Source organism: Alternaria dauci, chromosome 9 (genome assembly GCF_042100115.1).
Source record: "Alternaria dauci strain A2016 chromosome 9, whole genome shotgun sequence".
Lineage (NCBI taxonomy): Eukaryota > Fungi > Ascomycota > Dothideomycetes > Pleosporales > Pleosporaceae > Alternaria > Alternaria dauci.
The window spans coordinates 1,537,322-1,555,691 of record NC_091280.1 but is presented as its reverse complement, the minus strand read 5'-3'; the positions used below and the strand labels follow the sequence as shown (position 1 = coordinate 1,555,691).

General features: G+C 52.4%; 8 protein-coding genes across 8 annotated transcripts; 6 read left to right on the top strand and 2 right to left on the bottom strand.

Moving 5' to 3' along the window:
- Positions 1–239: 239 nt before the first annotated feature.
- On the top strand, positions 240–872 carry ACET3X_009205 (uncharacterized protein; the record flags this gene model as incomplete). Its single annotated transcript, XM_069455374.1, has 3 exons — positions 240–289; positions 368–785; positions 837–872. 3 exons carry the CDS (start codon positions 240–242, stop codon positions 870–872), a joined length of 504 nt encoding a protein of 167 aa, XP_069303282.1.
- Positions 873–1,256: 384 nt separating this feature from the next.
- Positions 1,257–1,938, bottom strand: ACET3X_009204 (uncharacterized protein; the record flags this gene model as incomplete). The annotated part of the gene is made up of 4 exons (XM_069455373.1): positions 1,257–1,265; positions 1,316–1,360; positions 1,412–1,864; positions 1,936–1,938. 4 exons carry the CDS (start codon positions 1,936–1,938, stop codon positions 1,257–1,259), a joined length of 510 nt encoding a protein of 169 aa, XP_069303281.1.
- A 285-nt stretch (positions 1,939–2,223) lies between these two features.
- ACET3X_009203 (uncharacterized protein) lies at positions 2,224–4,145 on the top strand (the record flags this gene model as incomplete). The annotated part of the gene is made up of 4 exons (XM_069455372.1): positions 2,224–2,239; positions 2,312–2,723; positions 2,772–4,012; positions 4,060–4,145. 4 exons carry the CDS (start codon positions 2,224–2,226, stop codon positions 4,143–4,145), a joined length of 1,755 nt encoding a protein of 584 aa, XP_069303280.1.
- Positions 4,146–4,907: 762 nt separating this feature from the next.
- On the top strand, positions 4,908–7,641 carry ACET3X_009202 (uncharacterized protein; the record flags this gene model as incomplete). The annotated part of the gene is made up of 4 exons (XM_069455371.1): positions 4,908–4,926; positions 5,311–5,395; positions 5,449–5,926; positions 6,208–7,641. The coding sequence occupies 4 exons, from the start codon at positions 4,908–4,910 to the stop codon at positions 7,639–7,641; spliced, it is 2,016 nt and encodes a 671-aa protein (XP_069303279.1).
- Positions 7,642–11,709: 4,068 nt separating this feature from the next.
- On the top strand, positions 11,710–12,703 carry ACET3X_009201 (uncharacterized protein; the record flags this gene model as incomplete). The annotated part of the gene is made up of 2 exons (XM_069455370.1): positions 11,710–11,779; positions 11,838–12,703. 2 exons carry the CDS (start codon positions 11,710–11,712, stop codon positions 12,701–12,703), a joined length of 936 nt encoding a protein of 311 aa, XP_069303278.1.
- Positions 12,704–12,821: 118 nt separating this feature from the next.
- ACET3X_009200 (uncharacterized protein) lies at positions 12,822–14,289 on the bottom strand (the record flags this gene model as incomplete). The annotated part of the gene is made up of 6 exons (XM_069455369.1): positions 12,822–13,003; positions 13,068–13,444; positions 13,510–13,704; positions 13,760–13,950; positions 14,017–14,121; positions 14,170–14,289. The coding sequence occupies 6 exons, from the start codon at positions 14,287–14,289 to the stop codon at positions 12,822–12,824; spliced, it is 1,170 nt and encodes a 389-aa protein (XP_069303277.1).
- A 1,128-nt stretch (positions 14,290–15,417) lies between these two features.
- Positions 15,418–16,359, top strand: ACET3X_009199 (uncharacterized protein; the record flags this gene model as incomplete). The annotated part of the gene is made up of 2 exons (XM_069455367.1): positions 15,418–15,475; positions 15,557–16,359. The coding sequence occupies 2 exons, from the start codon at positions 15,418–15,420 to the stop codon at positions 16,357–16,359; spliced, it is 861 nt and encodes a 286-aa protein (XP_069303276.1).
- Positions 16,360–17,580: 1,221 nt separating this feature from the next.
- Positions 17,581–18,364, top strand: ACET3X_009198 (uncharacterized protein; the record flags this gene model as incomplete). Its single annotated transcript, XM_069455366.1, has 4 exons — positions 17,581–17,756; positions 17,808–17,970; positions 18,018–18,298; positions 18,355–18,364. 4 exons carry the CDS (start codon positions 17,581–17,583, stop codon positions 18,362–18,364), a joined length of 630 nt encoding a protein of 209 aa, XP_069303275.1.
- Positions 18,365–18,370: the final 6 nt, after the last annotated feature.

Here is an 18,370-nt window from a genome sequence, read left to right as displayed (position 1 = left end):
ATCAAAATGCGCTGGCTGGTACCTGGCGTCATACGCCGTACGTCTCGGCCGGGCTGCCGGAGCTGTGCCCCACTACGACCTCGAAGCTTGAAGCTTGGGAAGCAGGCGGGTGCCCCTCCACATAACTAATCGGCGTAGTCCACCATCGAAAGTCACTTTCTCCCACCTCACTCTGCTATTCAGGTTTCAAGACTCTTCAACCTACATTCCATTCTACACTCATACACCAGTCAATCATCATGGCTCCTCTAAAGGTTGGCGACAAGCTCCCCGAGGGCGTCAAGTTCGAGTAAGTATGCTCGCATCGAGCTCCGCTCACCACCGAAGCTCTTGGGGTTCACGCTGACATTGTGTCTTCCCCGTGCAGGTGGGCACCCATCACCGACAGCGACCCTACCGTCTGCGGCCGTCCCCAAGAATACGATGCTAGCAAGGAATGGGCGGACAAGAAGGTCGTCCTCTTCTCCGTTCCCGGTGCCTTCACTCCAGGCTGCCAAGCATACCATCTCCCTCCGTACATTGCAAAGGCCAAGGAGTTCAAGGAGAAGGGCGTTGACATTATTGCTACCATTGCAAGCAACGACAGCTGGGTCATGAACGCCTGGGGCAAGGTCAATGGCGTCAAGAACGACGACATCCTTTTCCTTAGCGACACCAAGACCTTCTTCTCCAAGGAGTACGGTTGGCCTGCGGGGATGGGCGACCGCAACGGCCGCTGGGCTATGGTCTTCGACCACGGCAAGGTTATCTACGCCGAGAATGAGAAGAACCCTGGCGAGGTCTCGGTAAGTACCCAATTGTGCTGAGATTCATGGTGCGTTTCTAACAATGTATAGGTCTCTGGTGCCGACGCCGTTCTGGCTAAATTGTAAGCGCTACAAGCTCGCTGTTGGGAGGGCTTTTGCACATGTCAACAGATGTAGCTGGCACCTTGTAGTTGAAATACCCAAACAAGAACAATATCAGCATAAAAATGCAACATGAATGCAACGTTGTCCTGCCACGTCAGTCGTCCACTTTTATCCATGTAGTGTTTGTGATTATGTGGGAGCGATGGGCGGTGTGGGCCAGGTACGGCATGGGATTGGAGGTTCGTATTTGTATTGAATGCTGGTCGAATGCTCAGCTTGGATAGCAACTTTTCCACGCCAGCGCTTGTTCGTGGGCATGGATTCTCGCCCTTGACCGTCCCAGCTGCGTCCGCCCAAGTGTTCGTAATAAGCCAATATATACAAACGCCGTCATGGTTTATGCGCTCAGTCAAACTAGGCCCGGGTCAGTGTGCGTGCACGGGTATGTGTAGCGTTGGACGTACTGGTGTGAGGAAGGACTCGGCCACGAAACGTGCTCTTGCGTTCAACTAGCAATGTGTCAGCCTCCAGCCCAAACATGTAGGCTCCGGCTGGCTTACGAAGAGCTTCATCTCTGAAATCTCCTTGTCCACCTCCTCCATGAACTGGATGATGAAGTCGACCAGCTTGTGCTTCAGCATCTCCTCGGTGTGGAAGTTTGTGATGAGGAACGAGATGTCGTAGCCCTTGACTGGCTTCCTCCGCATGATGTAGAAGGACTCTGCTCTTTGCGTCAGGAAGCGTGTGAACTTGTGGACCAGGATGTGTTCAATCTCGTCGGCCTGCTTGATCTTGATGCTTATGCGCACGCTGTTGATGCTGGGCTCGATGTAGACGCGCTCCTCGGCGTTCCTCGATACGGTAAGCGGGTTGAGGATGACTTCGGGCGAGCTTGCAGCCTCAATCTCGGGGACATTGTGGCGTTCCGAGGCCTGGGACGCAAAGTTGGAGAGGGAGAGGGCGGCCGTGAGCGACGAGCGCACGCACTGGAGGTATGGGCGGAGTGATTGCGACTGCGAGAGTGTCAGTGTGAGCACGTGCCGAGCCGGTGGTGGTGGAGGTGGGACGGGAGGAGAGGGGGTACCATTGCGGATAGAGCTCAGCACCAGCTCTATGCTCTGTGGGAATGGTAGGGCTGCCGGTCGGGGGAGGGCGGGCTTGCTATGACATGCCCGTACGGCGAGTTGGCGGTGCCTGCAGCTCGTCGCGCTAGTGGGGTAGAAGCTCCGGGCGGCGGCTCACCTTGGCGCGCGCCGTCCTTCCTCATGCTTCCATTAACTTTTGCCCCACGACCGCATTATAACCACTCTCTCGCCTCGCCGCCCCTACCGTCGTCTGTACTCTATCCACAGTATAGCTGAGAGCATCCGCCATGGCGACGATACCAGGTACGTGCTGTGCTGCCCTGCACCGCCCCTCGCAACATGGCCAGACAGACTACTAACGCACACGGTTTGCAGTCATCGTAAAGCACCAGGGCAAGAAGCACGAGGTCGAGGTCGACACCACCTCGACCGGCGAGACGTTCAAGTACCAGCTCTTCTCCATCACCGGCGTCGAGCCAGAGCGCCAAAAGGTCATCGTCAAGGGCGGTCAACTCAAGGATGACGCCGACATGTCCAAGCTCGGCCTCAAGCCCAACCAGACGCTCATGATGATGGGCACGCCCTCGGGCTCGGGCATGGTCATAGAAAAGCCAAAGGTCCCCGTCAAGTTCCTCGAAGACATGGACGAGGCCGAGGCTGCGCAGCTCGAGGGCGCAACACCGGCCGGTCTGCAGAACCTGGGTAACACGTGCTACATGAACTCCACCCTGCAGGCGCTACGCTCTATTCCAGAGCTACAAGAGGAGCTTCTGCGATACTCAGACAGGTACGTCTCCCTCCACCGCCCGCACACGACCCTACTAACTGTCCCCAGCAACGCCGCCAGCTCGTCCAGTGCCGCACAGCTCAGCCAGTTCGGTCTCGGCGGCCTTGGTGCCTCGACTGACCTTACCGGCTCCCTCCGCGACCTCTTCAAGCAAATGTCCGAGACACAAAATGGGTTCCCTCCACTCATGTTCCTGAACGCGCTCCGAACCGCCTTCCCCCAGTTCGCCCAGAAATCAAAGGACGGCCATGGCTACGCACAGCAGGACGCCGAGGAGGCTTGGTCACAGATTGTTGCGCAGCTGCGGCAGAAGCTGAAGATCACCGACAACCAGACAGGGTCTGATGCAAGCAAGCAGAGGGACATCTCTTGGATCGACAAGTACATGGCGGGCAAGTTTGAGTCGGTCATGGAGTGCGATGAGCCTGCAGCAAAGGAGGGCGGCGAAGAGCCTGTCCACAGTGAAGACCTCTTTTTCAAGCTAAACTGCCACATCAACGTCGAGACAAACCACCTGAGGGATGGTTTGGCTGCTGGCCTCAAGGAGCAGATCGAGAAGCGATCAGACGTCCTGGGCCGCAACGCGCTTTACACCAAGACCTCCAAAATCGCCCGTCTACCGAAGCACCTGCCGATCCACTTTGTGCGTTTCGACTGGCGAAAAGACACCAACAAGAAGGCGAAGATCATGCGCAAGGTCACCTTCCCCGAGGAGCTGGACGCATTAGAGTTCTGTACAGACGACCTGAGGAAGATGCTTGTCCCCATCCGGGACAAGATCCGTGAGATTCGCAAGGAAGAGGAGGACGTGGAGCGTGCCCGCAAGCGACAGAAGCGTATGAGGGCTGGTGAGGAGAACGACAGCGATCCCCTTGCTCGCAAGGAGCCTCTGCAGAAGAAGAAGGAAGCCGTGCAGAAGAAGGAGGACGCCAGCAAGCCGGCTGAGGATACTCAGATGGAGGAGGTCGAGTACAAGACCGACGCTCAGGTTGAAGCGGAACGTGCGGCATCCATCCTCGCTGCCAAGAAGGAGCTCCTCGCTCTTGTAGACCCCAAGATGGTTGCCGACGAAGGCGCTAATCAGACTGGTCTTTACGAACTGAGGGGCGTCATCACGCATCAGGGCGCAAGCGCTGACAGTGGCCACTACACCTCCTTTGTCAAGAAGCAGGGTGCCAAGGATCCCAACACTGGCAAGCGAAAGCCAGAGGACGGAAAGTGGTGGTGGTTCAACGATGAGAAGGTATCCGAGGTTGATGCCGAGAGGATACAGACTTTGTCCGGAGGAGGTAAGTGTCTCGGATCGTTCAAAATCCTGTTTACTGACATAGTCAAGGCCAAAGTCATTCGGCTCTCATCCTCCTCTACCGTGCCGTCCCTCTGCCCGTCATCGATGAGGACGTGCAGATGGGCGACTCATAGGCTGACTCGACATTCTACTTCATGCCTGACGCCTGGGATTTTGTGGCCGCAGCAAAGCCGAAGCGTAAACGGAACCGGCGCAGCACGTAATGCATGGCACTCGGCGTTGTACCAACTGGAAAGGAAACATGATGGTACGCTGAGCTTAAGTAATGATGATATGACTTCAAGACTTTGCATTAATAGACACGAAACTAGATTGACAAACTGCATGTTTCCACGGCCCTGATACCAGAAATTAGACACTCACGTTGTGCTCTCTGCTAACCAACATTGTTAATCTGATGGACGTGCTAGTACTCAAAAGGCCGGCGCAACGCTGTTGGGTAATACTGCATCATATGGCAGAACTGGTGTTCTCTCATACCAATTAACCCTACAGGAGCTCGCAGAGCTTTATGTCTAGAAAGCATTTGGATAATGATGTACGTTCCCTTTGAAACTACCTCTTGGAGCTTGTTGACAACATCCTCTATTATATGCAGCTTGTTTATGCAAGAGGAATTGTGTCATCTTTGGCGTTGTAGGCGCATCCCGTTATCTCTCGTCCCCTTTCGTCCTCACCTCACCACGCGTACTAGAAGCGCGTCGAAGCCTTCTGCCAAGGCCTTCCATAACCGTTACGCTCACTCCCAGAACTACTCTTTTGTCCTCTCTCTCCACCTACCACTGCTGTTCTGTCTTAATAAATCGTGTTATGCGCAAGACGCCGCATTCTTCTGTCTGTATCATTACGCCTGTACTATTGTTCATATCAACGACATGTTTTACAGTCACGAAGGTGAGCCCACATCCGACGCCTCAGGTGCCGATAGCACAACTAACTCTTGCAGTACTCACGTCGCGCAAATATGGCGTGGCGACTGTGTGGTATGTCGGAAAGGCGTCAGTCGCTCTTTCCCAGTCCTGACAGAAGTGGCAGGATCATCGCGACGCTCGGCCAGTCCAGCAGCCTGAAGCGCATCAATCGCAAGCAAATCCTCGAGGTTGACGTACCCAAAGCATGCCAGACCATCGTCGATCCTGTGGCGCCAATGGCTTTGCGCCTGCAGAGCAATCTGTTGTGCGTTGCGCCATCATGCTTCCTCTAGACGACAGACCACTAATGCATGCAGGTACGGTGTATCACGCGTATACTTACAACAATGTGGATACATTCTTTCAGACGCGGAACATGTGCAAAATACATTGCGGGTAATGTTACGCACAGTGAAGAATACCGCACTGGATCCAAATGCTGGCAAAGCTAGGTAACAAACACCACCCCTGCACACTGAGCACTTCGTTCACTGACAGTCTGCAGGCCAGAGCAGCTCATCTTCGAGGATGACCCATCTTTTCTTCCCGAATTAGCGCTCCCTCCCCCAGAGTTGCTTTCAGAGCTGGACCACAACTTCAACCTCGACATTGCGCGCTCTGGTGACTCACAATCACTGACTCCATTCGGCTCCCAGCGATCACTGTCCTCTTCACATACCAGTGCTATTGGCGGACTTGTCTTGCCCACGTCGTCTCCTGTTGTGGCAGGCGAGTTCAGACTCGAAGGCTACGATAGAGTGAACAGCGATGGTGTACCAAGTGCTATGTATTCTCGCAATACGATGGAGATTGAAGATCCAGACTTCATGTTCGCAGATGATGGCGAGATCATCCAGTTCTCACCACGACGTTCGGTGGCTAGAACCCCAGCTAGAAGCCCAGGCGTTACGATGTTTGGCGATGCTGGAGCAAGCGCGCGGGCTCTGAAAGAGCACGTGGAGGGACAGCAGGCTAGCAACCAGGTGAGTTCTACTGCGCTCTCTCATGTCTTTTCGCATTGCAATATCAGCCACTGGTCTTGCGGTCTGGCCTCACTGCCCTTACCTAGGCTCAGGACATGGCAACGCACAATCTCACCGCCGCCACCCGAGCCCACTTGGACGCATGACAACGTGCTTGTTTGCCTTGTGCTTGCACCTTCTTATCCCCCGGTTTCCCTCTACCCTCTCATTGATTTCGTTTTCGATCGCCGTTAAATATATCACTTCCCTCGTCTTTCAGAATGGAGACTGACCCATACCAGTTTCCTGATGATCAAGCCGACATGGAACTTCCGATCTCCGATGATGTGGCTGAAGGCAACGCTTTCTCATCAGTCGATCAGCAGCAGTCCAGTGTACATTCAGAAGTCGTCGAATCTTCTGACACGTTCGCCGCACCCATGCATAGACGCCGAGTTCCACGTACTATTCCTACTGACTCAGCCATCGAGCTTCGTAACAAGGAGTTGGCAGACTGGACAAAGAACTATCGTCAGAACATGAAGGCCGCCGCTCAAAAGAAGATCAAGAGCCGTATCGCTGCGCAGGCCAAGAAGAATGCTGAGCACTACGTGTGGGGGTCTGGCATTGGTGGTATAGGTCAACGCATCCTCGGCGGTCAAGGCTCTAGCCCATTCGACATGTTCATTGGGGACAGCCTCTTTGAGTCTATAACTGGATTGACTCGCAACAAGACAACTACAGGAAAGCACGATCGTGACAGTGGTATTGATGATGCTACACAAGAAGAATCTCGTCACGTGCGTCAGAAAACTGGTGAACCCGAGGTTGGTCGTTCGGCTGACGAAGAGGATCTTCCCATGGTAGGCGACGATGACATCGCAGTCGAACTGCCTCGCGAAGGTGTTTCCGCTCTTGATGATCAGCAGATCTTCTCTGCTATGCCATGGAACGTCAGTGCTTCCATCCGAGGTTCTTCAGCCATTCCTCGAAGCGGTCACGTGGATATGGTGCGCTCTGCTGCCCCGGGCAGACACGGAAGCCGTCTTATCTCTGCGTCTCCTCTGCATGGCCGTGGAATGCCTATTGCGTTCGAGGGACTGACGAATCTCACGAGTGATGTCGGTTACGGCGGTGATGAATTCGGCCCCCCAGGCCCCAGCTCGGACTATCCTGAGCCAGTGTTTCGAGAACCGTCCGCCCGCGTCCGTGAAGCTCTATCAACAGAAGGCAAGAACTTTATTACATTCGTCAACGAACGCATTCTCGAGAAGCGTGAGTGGGGTCCCACAGATTTAGAACATATGTCTGATGTGTTTGAAACTGAACCCGCTGCTAAAATTGAGAGCATCACCTTTGAGGAGCTCCTCCCACCTGCCGAGAATACCAAGATGATCGCTTGTCAGGGCTTCATGATGGTACTTGACCTCGGCTCCAAAGACATGCTCGACGTTCAGCAGCCGCAGTATCTAGGAGGGATCAGCCTCAAGCTTACTGGAAAGGCCAACGCGTTACAAGCTATAGAAATCAGCGACAATGAAGAGTCTGATGACGATGACATTGGAAAGGACAACGGCATCGTCCCAGACGACAAGGTAGTCGATCCGCGAGGCATCGCAGAGCAGCCGGGAGAGCATGACTCCGTGAACGAACAAAAGGATCAGTTCCAGGAGCAGCTTGCCGCTGGTTACACTGCTCAGGAGGACGATGACCACAACTCGCTGTATGACGACTAAGCTTTCTGATGTCATTTCATTACGATCAAGCCGGTATGGGATCGTCAATCTACCGTGTGATCTTTTACAAATGAACTGGCTTTCACTGTCTATTTTGTACAGTACTCAAAACATCGACATTCTACATTTCAAGTTCTCAGGTACCAAAGGAGAGTAGGCAGATGGGAGAACTATATTCGGATAAATTTTTCAAAACTGCAGTAAAGCATCTAATAAAGCACATGTCTGTTTACGCTAGGACGTCAACACTAAAAGACAACACGCACGTTGTGAAGTGATTGACGGGTTGACCGATGCGTGATGATCGGTTGTATGTAACAGCGATTGGCTGCTAATGCAAGCACCTAGCAACTCTGTTGTGCAGAAGACTCTTGACTCAAGTGACCATAATAATCATTTTTAGCCATACCACTAGCGCATTGGTATCTAACATAATGTCTTTGGCTCCTAGTAAGTGTATTCCCTCTGATCTGCGGATACTCGGTAGTGGAAGTAAGGGGAGAGACTCTTGACGCTAGTCCGGATTTAGCTAGCTTCTGCACGGACGGGAGAGAGCTTACATGATCCCAATCTAAAATTAGTTAGTGCCACACCAGCGTACCTAGGTAGCCTCTGTGTGATTCGATACAGCCCTTGCCTTTACCTACCCTAGGATGCTAGGTTTCTACGCTGATGGAAGTCGCCAGCAATGACAACACACATCGCAGCTCTGCCGGCCAACTGCAAACCCTCTCGTCAGCTGTTAATGATGAACCAGACAACGGCAACATCTTTGCGGGCAGTGACAGCGACGGCGACGATGAGCGCGGTTACAAGCCTCGCCCTCAACTCCCGCAGCCGAACGTCAATATGCGAAGCTTGGGGAGTCTGATACGTAATTGAAAGCCCAGATGGATAAACCCAGATGTCGATCTGCTAACAGCTGTCAGAGGAACTCGAGAGTGGCATCATCAACGTTGATCCAGAATACCAACGTGAGGTTGTCTGGACAGGTGAACGCATCGAGTTTGATCATCATAGAAGCACACTGACAGTGATAGCCGAGCGTATGACAGGTCTGATCGATTCTTTGATGGGTATTGTCCCGAATTAATGTCAGAGGCGCACCAGCTTGCTAACGGTCGTATAGAAAATTTCTACATTCCGCCCATCATTCTGAATAAGAATCGGAATGCTGGCATGGATGGTAGTACACCACGCGATACTCTTGTTTGTGTGGATGGCAAGCAGCGTCTCTCCTCTATTAGGGCATTCGTGAAAGGCATCATTCCTTGCCATGACGATAAGGGAGTGAAATGGTAGGTAGTCCAGATCTTGTGCCGCAGCGACTCACTAACAGTCTCAGGTGGTTCTGCAAGACTCCTGGCACTAAACACAAGAGAGTGCTCTCCTCGGAAGCCCAAAAGATGTTCTTGGAAAAAGATTTTGTCGCATTCCAGTTCACAGAGCTTACTTCGGACCAAGAAGAAGACCTTTTTTCCAGAGTACAAATGGGTGTGCAACTCACTGTAGCCGAGAAGATGCGCGCGAAGCAGGGCCCATGGCAAGAACTAGCGAAGCTTTTCGTGGAAGATTTTCCGGCCATCTACAGGTTGATGAAGAACCGAGCGCGAGCAAGAGACTTTCAACTCACCTTGTCTTGCTTTAGCCAAATCATCGAAGTTCAGCACCCAACTGGTGCGAATGGTCTGCCAACTCTGAAGACAAACTACAACGCGCTACCAAAATTATTGAGTAACACTGGCGCCGTAGATGACGCTATCAAAGCACATCTTGCGGGCGTCTGGACTACTCTTACTGAACTTATAGAGCGAGACCCTGAATCTTTTACAAACGATGACAAGCATCTGAGTGGTGTGCAAACCTTCGCGCCTATCGAGATGGTAGCAGCGACCGTCCTTATCTCGACGTACTCGGAAACACGTAATAACGAACTACTACTTGGAGATATCAGAGCTCTTCGAGAGGCAGTTCGTGAGCACTTTAAAGACCTTCGCATGAATGCGCCAGTTTGGAAGTTTGTCTGGGATTTCATCCAAAACCTGGAGGCCATCAGAGGCGCGGTAGATGGCACTACAGTGAATCGAAACAAGCCGAATCAGGCCTCAAAATCTGCAAACAAACCACTATCCATCTTGCCACCGCGGAACTTAGTGGACATGAAGGAGGAGAAGCCACAGTCACGCATCTCTTCGCCGAAACGACAGCGGACTGATCCTGGACCTTCTTCCCTTCGTCAGGCCTCAACCACTATCCCCGTTCACGGAGCTCTCAACAGCTCATTTATGACGGACATAAATATTGAATCTTCGGAGCGAATGCACCCTGCAGCATCAACGAAGCACCCTATATTCAGGAATACGTTTGCACAATATGGTCTGCAGCATATGCCACCTAACAATTCGACATTTCTGTCACCCCAGCTGAACAAGATGACAATCCAATCGCCTCAAACGGGGCCAATGCACGAAACTTGGGCACCACCGCAGCAGAACTTCCGAGAAACAGGAAGTGTGTCGGGGAAAACTGCTACTTCAGCTTATCAGCAACCACCACAACAGCCTCAAGGACACTTTCCCCTAATAGCAGATTTCTCGAAGGCAGCTCCACAAGCATACCACCGATACTACATGCCCCGAACACAACTGCAAGATCGACAAGAGTCAAATGTGCACACCCCTTACACGCCAGAGCCTACAGCACAGCAACTACGACAGAGCCGCGCCTCAGGGCCTGGTAACTATCATGCACCAGTAGCTCCGATGCAGCCATCAACACAACTCTCTTCAGTATCCCAGCATGTTCCTGAAATGACCCAAAGTTCGCGTAATGCCATCACAATATCATCACGATCTCCAAACCTGATGCAATCTCGCCCTACAAGTCGCGGCGCATTTGCGCCAGCTTACACAGACAGGCAGTGGAAAGGTATCATCGCGTCTGCATCTCCACAGATGGCAGCTAGAGCGCCTCCCCTCACCAGATCAATAGCACCACCAGCTGCTTCGCCATTAGCGACATCAGTTGCTGCTCTAACAGTGTCAACTGGAACACCGCCTCAAGTGCGACCAGCAGCTCCATCAGTTGTTACTCCGTCAGTAACACCAACTGTGGTTACAGTTGCGCCAATCTCAAATACTCGGAAGCGAAAAAGCATTACACGCCCCACTCCTGCTCAGTACGAAGGGGCTATTGATCTTACTAGTGATAATGAGCTCGAAGAAGAACGACAGAATCTTCTATCTTCTTTCAGGACCAAACCCCCGTCTGCACCAGCCGCGCCCGCAGCAAAAGCATCCACTGTTCCGGCGCGTCGTGACCATGTGGTAATACATGGTCACGATTCCGACGAAGAACTGGCAACTGTGAAGAACCCTTACGAGAAGTTCAAGAATAATCCGAGAGCGGGGCTTTCTAGTTCGAGGCGAGAGTAATGGCGTAGGGATCGCATCGTCAGGGCAGGTCTGCGAGCACTCTTGTTTATTTTGGGCTATATTTTGGACTTGTAGCATGGTGACATCCCATTTGAAGTATATACATGAGTACGTTGTCTACCTATATATAGCTCTTTGTGCTAGCGTGCATGTCGGCAGGTCGTAAGCACTAGTTAGTATCTACCCACGGGGTAGTCAGTACCCCACGACGTCTCATAGTCGTGCTGGTAATACCGTACGTCGCATCAACACCACTTGCACACGTGCCTCAAGCTAGACATTACTTTCGACTTGTAGATGGGCCCAGGATGGTTAACGAGACGCGTTCCACGGAAGGCGTCATAGCGCGTTGTCGGCCTCGGCATTTCGCGACAGAAGCACCGCGAAACGGACCGCTCTGTCGACCGGTACGTCCGTCGGCCAACCAATACTCCCGGTGCCAGACGAAGGCGACCAACAGGATATCCGCGAAATCCAAGACTGCGTCTCCGTCGGATGAACGATTGCAATAAAGTGCGCGTCCCGGATCAAGGTTCAACGAGTATCTTGTATATCTTGTGCCGCATCGCAGACCATCTCTCTGCACTGAACCTCGTCACACCCACATTTCACAAGCAGATCAAGACGCATCAACATGGGCAAGTCTTTCGACCCAACTAAGGATATTGGGAGCCTGGAGGGGAAGGTAATCTTGGTCACGGGCGGTCCGTATCTCCCAGTGTCGAGTAAGCGCCATCGTACATTCATCTAATCTACCAACAGGCAACGCTGGCCTAGGCAAGCAAACCATCGCCTACCTCGCTGCCCATAACCCTGCGCGCATATATCTTGCCGCTCGCTCCGAATCCAAAGCCCGCGATGCCATCGCCGACATCAAGAACAGCGTCCCAAATGCCTGCGAAATCGTACATCTACCACTCGATCTGACGTCCTTCACCTCCATTGCAGACGCAGCATCGGCATTCAAGAGCCAGGAGTCGCGTCTCGATATACTCATCAACAATGCCGGCATTATGGCATCCCCATATAGCACAACCAAAGAGGGTTACGAGATACAGTTCGGCACCAACCACATGGGCCACGCGCTGCTCACCAAGCTCCTCATCCCCACAATGCTAGATACCGCAAAGCAACCCGGCGCCGATGTCAGAATCGTGAACCTGAGCAGCATGGGCGAACGCATTGCCGTATCCAAAGGTATTGAATTCGACCAACAAGCGCTCGAGAAGGAAACCACATGGCGTCGCTATGGCTCCTCGAAATTAGCAAACATACTCTTTGCTCGCGCCCTCGCCCTCGAATACCCTACCATAACATCGGTGTCTTTACACCCTGGTGTCATTTTGACAGACCTCTTCAACAACCTCCGCTCAAACATATTCTTGAAGGTTGGACTATGGATATATGGAATCGTGGGCTTGGTACTGCCAGGTCATTACCAGGGTCCTGAAGGTGGCGCGTTGAACACGACGTGGTGCGCCACCACCGCGAGGGACAATCTGGAGAATGGCGCATACTATTTGCCTGTGGGCAAAAAGAGCTTGGGAAGTGGACATGCGAGGGATGAGGGGTTGAGGAAGAAGCTGTGGGAGTGGACTGAAGAGGAGTTGAAGAAACATGGGTATTAATTTCGAACGTTTTTCAAGTTAATTGAGTTTAAGATAAGAGATGGGAGCTACGTCTACTTGCGACGACACTGTACGTTTCCAGCTTATACTATTGTACCTTCAGACCGACGTCTACGGCTCAGACTTGTTCCGACGGTATACTAGGCAGCGGTGGCAACTGCTTTCCACTACTGATCTCGACCTTGAAGTCTTTCTGAACGCTAACCTGAATGCCGTCGCCACTTGGTCGCTTGTTGACAATACGCTTCTGACTTCCATCATCACGTTCCGAGCTTATATTGCTGATCTCATCCAAGTCACCTGAAAGTTGGGGTAAGATGTCAGTATACGTCTCACACGCAATTCGTACGGGGACATTACTAACCATAGATTTTCGTCTCCACACCCACGTCCTTGGTTTTATTGCTCAGGTGATTCTTTAGTCCAGTGCTCTCCGGTCGTTCGTCAAGCTCCATCCAGTGTTTCGATGCGGGATCGCCGCCGCGCAGTGAGCCACGGGCATATGGCTTCTTCGACAAGCCATAATTGTGTGAAGGTCCCGAGCGACTTCGGAATGAAGACGAAAAGTGCGAGATGAGATTGGTGAGTATTGGACGGCAGGCGGGCAGGTTGGCGACAAACATGCCGACATTCATCTCTGCGCAAGCCCACGCGAGGATTTCGCCAAGGTTCTGGAGAAGTCTGTTTGGATCATTCAAGCCGATGAGGACCTTGAGTCGCACAATTGGAGCAATGGAGGCGCTGTCATGTTTATGTCAGTGACATGGCTAGGTGGCATCATCATCCACAATCGCAGATCCACTTACAAGATTCCTAGGCCAAGCATGGCTATCACGGAGCTTTTGACTCGCCAGTCCAGCTGTACATCCCATAGCAAGAATATAGGTAGGGCCGCAAAAATCCAGTCTGTAGTGATTGATACAACGGCGACAGCATACGAAAGTGTCGTCTGAATGGCGCGCTCTTTACATGCTCCTGGCATGTTGACGTACCAGTTCTTTCTGTCCTATTGTCAGCTTCCAGCTTTTCTCAAACAAGGAGACCGCAATGACATACTGAACAGGCGAGCATTGAAAGAAGAGGTACATTCCTGTCCCACCCATGACAATCGCACAAGACACCATGCATACGTAGATGACCATCTCGATCCATTTCTTGCCGCTTGCGATTCGAATCAGGGCAAATCCGATGCTGCACTTGATCGCGATGAGAGTGAAGCACCACGGCTCTTGGAAAATGTAGAACCACTGGTTGTCGTTAATTCATCTTTTCAATAACAAGTCTGGTCCAGGCGAGAGAAGACTGCGACATACCATCAAAGAATTAGAATACTGATACTCGCTCAACGAGCCATCATACTGGCCAACGCCACTCCAAGCCATAGCGATTGTGGCTATAGTGCTCACCGACCAGAATGGCTAGGTTGATGTCAGCAGATGTTGAACCTTGATACCCGTAATGCTTACCAAGTTGATCAACATGGCCCAGTCATCTGGTCCCCATGCTTTCCTCTTGTAGCGAATCCAGAACCGCAAGACTGTCGATATGATGTCGAATGGTAACGGGATTAAGACCGACAGGGCCATATCGCGAGAGGTCGGTGGCGCCATGGCCTTGCTTGACCTTCGAGAAGACTGGATCAAAGAGAAGGACAATAAGGTTCAAAAAAAATCCACGCAGTGCAGGCACCGGGCATGTAAAGCAATAAGGGATATCCAACAAAAGCTGCAGTGAGGAGCGCCACTAGCTCATCCACAGAACGGTCGCCGTCCAGCCTCCCAGTGCCCCAGATTAGGTTGTGATCGTCGCAGCTACAAGTCTCTGGGATACGATGACCGTTTGAAGCCATGCAAGTTTGATATTAATAACGGTAACGGGGCGGCAGAGCGGCAGAGGCTTGTTAGTACCGGCACTGTAGCCCGCCTGCAGTAGTTCCCGGTTCAGTACATGTCCGATGCTTTTGATGCTCAGGATATATACTCTCCACAGCAATCTTACCCCATACCAGCCTCGGAGAGCTGATTCGCTGAAGCTGTATAATGTTGAGCGTGATATGGTCCATGGATTCATTCTTTGGATGGACCATCAATGTCTCGATGTTCCTACAGTATCATCTCCGAACGAATTGACGCAGTTTCAAGTCCGAGTCCGAGTCCGGAATTTTGTGCAAGGCAGTGGATCGGAAAACCCCATTACGTACGCACACCAGTCCTGTTTCAAGAATTATCCTTTACAAGGATTTACACATCGCCAAGTGCTGTATGGACGGGGATGTGGTGGAGAACTGCCTGATGTTGGTGAGCGTCCAGGTCGTTGAATGAATCCACACCCCCACGCAAGCTACTACAGGGGGAATATGACTTTGAACGACACGTGAAGACTCTCGCGTGAGATCCTGTGGCTTCTCAGCCACCTGCAAACAGCAACACAGATACAATGGCAACCCTGCCTTGGTGAGCATAGGCCTTCTAATGCTCGGTATAGTTGTGCACGTCAAGCGCTACCTCGGGGAATTTTGTGTAAGACCCACATCACGAAATAAGAGTCTCCACTACCAGGCATTCCTACACGAACTCTAGGGTTTGAAGAAGTCAAGGGCTCCCCGCGCTGCCGGTATCGCGCGAGCGGTGGACGCTGTACACGTACTTCATTCTCAGATACTTGTATAGGCCGCCTACCCGCAACACGTACCATAGAACGTAACAAGTCCAATCATGTCACCACCTAGGTTCTTCGAAGGCAAGCTCGCCATCATTACTGGCGCTTCGCGAAGTACGTCCCGCCACGAACTGACACTCGTCTCCTAAGCAATGCGAAGATATACCAGTAGATGGAAAACTGACTTACGTCTAGGCTTCGGTGCCGCACTTGCCACACACTTCGCCTCGCGCGGTGCTAACGTAGTGATTAACTACGCAACGTCGTCTTCGGACAAGATCGCGGCGGAGTTGGCACATCATCTCTCCACAATGTACAACATCACCGCGCTCCCCGTACGCGCCGATCTCCTCGACCCTTCCGCTCCCGCGACCATTGTCAATGCGGCAAAGGCTGTCTTCACGAACCCCACAGCCACACCCTCATTTCAGATCGACATACTTATTAACAATGCTGCTGTCGTTAATGCGCAACCCATCCAAGACCTCGACGTAGAGCTCTGGGACCAAACCTTCAACATAAACTGCAAAGCTCCCGCGCTTCTCATCAAGGCTGCATATCCCTACCTTCCGCGCGACAGGTCCGGTAGGATCGTAAACATTTCGTCCGCGACTACGACCTGGGGTCTGATCCAACAAACGTCCTACGCCGGCACCAAGGGCGCGATAGAGGCTATGACGCGTGTGTGGGCGCGTGAACTCGCTGAGCGCGCAACAGTCAACAGTGTAAGCCCTGGCCCTATGGACACGGGTCTTTTGAACGGGCTGCCCGAGGCGCCGAAGCAAGCGTTGAGGATGTACAACGCATTGATCCCGCTCGCGAAGGAAAGACCAGGAGTGGACAGCGAAGAGACTCTGAGGCTAGCGGACGAGATTGGTGGTCGGCCGGGCACGCTCGAGGAGGTGGCAGGTATCGTAGGTATCGCCTGTCTGCCGGAGAGTGGCTGGATGACAGGCAACCAGCTAGGTGCGAGCGGAGGCGGTGCTTTCGTTAGGTGAGGATGCTCTTTATGAATGCGTTGCGCGTAGCTGTAGGCAGCAATTCAAGTCGAGTACAATTCCTCGTGTGCCTTGGTGAGGCGCGGCGACGATCGTGTAGTCCAATGCTCTAATCAGCCACACGGTGCCAAGCTTTCTTTAGCGCCTCGACATCAAGCACCCGTGGTGATCATCGCCTGCTTGCCTGACAGTGGCTGGATGATGAGTACTCAGCCAGGCGCGAGCGGGGGTCGTGGTTTCGTTAGGTGAGAAGGCTGTGTGGTTGAGCTCGCGGTACCTAGTTGCTGCCGGCTGAGCCCAGTACCAGACCCAACCTCGGCTATCGGCAGCCTCGAATCGCTGAACTAGCCATCCCGCAATCGCAACTATTTCTCAAACGCGCCACAGAGCCACAGGATGTTTGTCCTATCCATCTTTTCAAAATCCTATAACATAGCAGTGAACATTGTGTCTTTGCAAGATCGCAAATAAACCATCGGCAACTCGTAGACGCTGGCTGAGCGAAGGGCACCCCCTGGAGACGACCGCCACTTGCTGCAGGACTGTCTCTTAGTTCACTTTCTGTATGCGTGCTTGCGGCACAGCAACCATCTCGAATCAGCTTCCACCAATGACCATAAACCAGATTTACGGCTCGAAAGTTGCTGCAAAACAGCATCGCAAAGTGCAACACGACGAGAGTCAGAGGCGGAGTGCAAAAGACTTAAGCGTTATTCCTGCAACGGTCTCCTGTTATGATGTAGCAAACACTCTCCATGTTTGAATGTTCTTACATGGGGACGTTCGCGGGAAACTGCATCACAGAACGTCCCACGTACCCGATCCACTCCCGAACGCTGTCGCTTCTACTTGGCGCATTCGGACGGCGCCGCCGAGGTCCTAGGCCTATTCCAACAACGGTTATTTGCTCCCGAGCCGTTGATTCCTGTACAGGGAACACTGCTGCCATAGAATTCAGGAGGATTCGAAGAGGCGACCTTTGCCCTTCTCGGGCTTCCGGAAGGTCCAAACAGCTGACGGCGAATGCATGAGTTATCTGCATAGCGTTACTCTCCACCGAGAAGCTGCACGTACAAACTCGAGAGCTAGACAGCGGAGAAGGGTATTACTGACTCGCTGCTAGCATAAAGTCAGTCAGCTCGAAGGTTGAAACTATGTTCGTCGGTACGACATCCGCGAGGAAAGACGTTATCCCATTCCTTTTCATCCAAACCCTTTAACATGAAGGTTACAACTTTGGCAGTAGCCATGTTTTGTGGCAGCACTGGTGCCACTATTTTAGGGAACGATGCCCTTGCTGCTCAAGCACTAGCGAAACTCTCGCTCGACGTGGCTCAACATGGATACCCAGACGCGGGGAAGTGTACGTTGAGAAACGTTGCTGTCCGACAAGAATGGTAAGTCATGAACTCAGTCTGTCCGAAAGAGCTTCACTAATGCAAGTTCAGGTTAACTTTATCGGAGAACCAGAAGCTCAACCACATCGACGCAGTCAAATGCCTTGGAAAGAAACCGGCAAAAACACCGGTGGCGATAGCTTCAGGTGCAAAGAGTCGATTTGATGACTTCATTGTTACCCACATACTGCAAACTATGAGTATTCATGGAACAGTAAGTCAAGAAGGTACAACCATATGCAATTAGCTGATGGGCTTCAGGGAAACTTCCTCAGCTGGCATCGCTACTATATCTGGGTCTACGAACAAGCTCTTCGCAACGAGTGCGGATACAGGGGCTATCTTCCGTACAACAATTGGCCGAAATGGGCGAAAGACCCGCTTGCATCACCCCTCTTCGAAGGCAGCGAGACCAGCATCTCGGGTGACGGAGAATACGTTGCTGGACGAGGATCTTGGTGCCTACCGAACGAGGTGCGCTGCATGGTCACCTTCCACTCGGCGAACGGTGGAGGCTGCATCAAGTCTGGCCCATTCAAAGAGTATTACCCCTTGGTCTGGATTAGAATGAAAGCGGGCTAATGAAAGCAATTGGAAGATCAATCTAGGTCCAA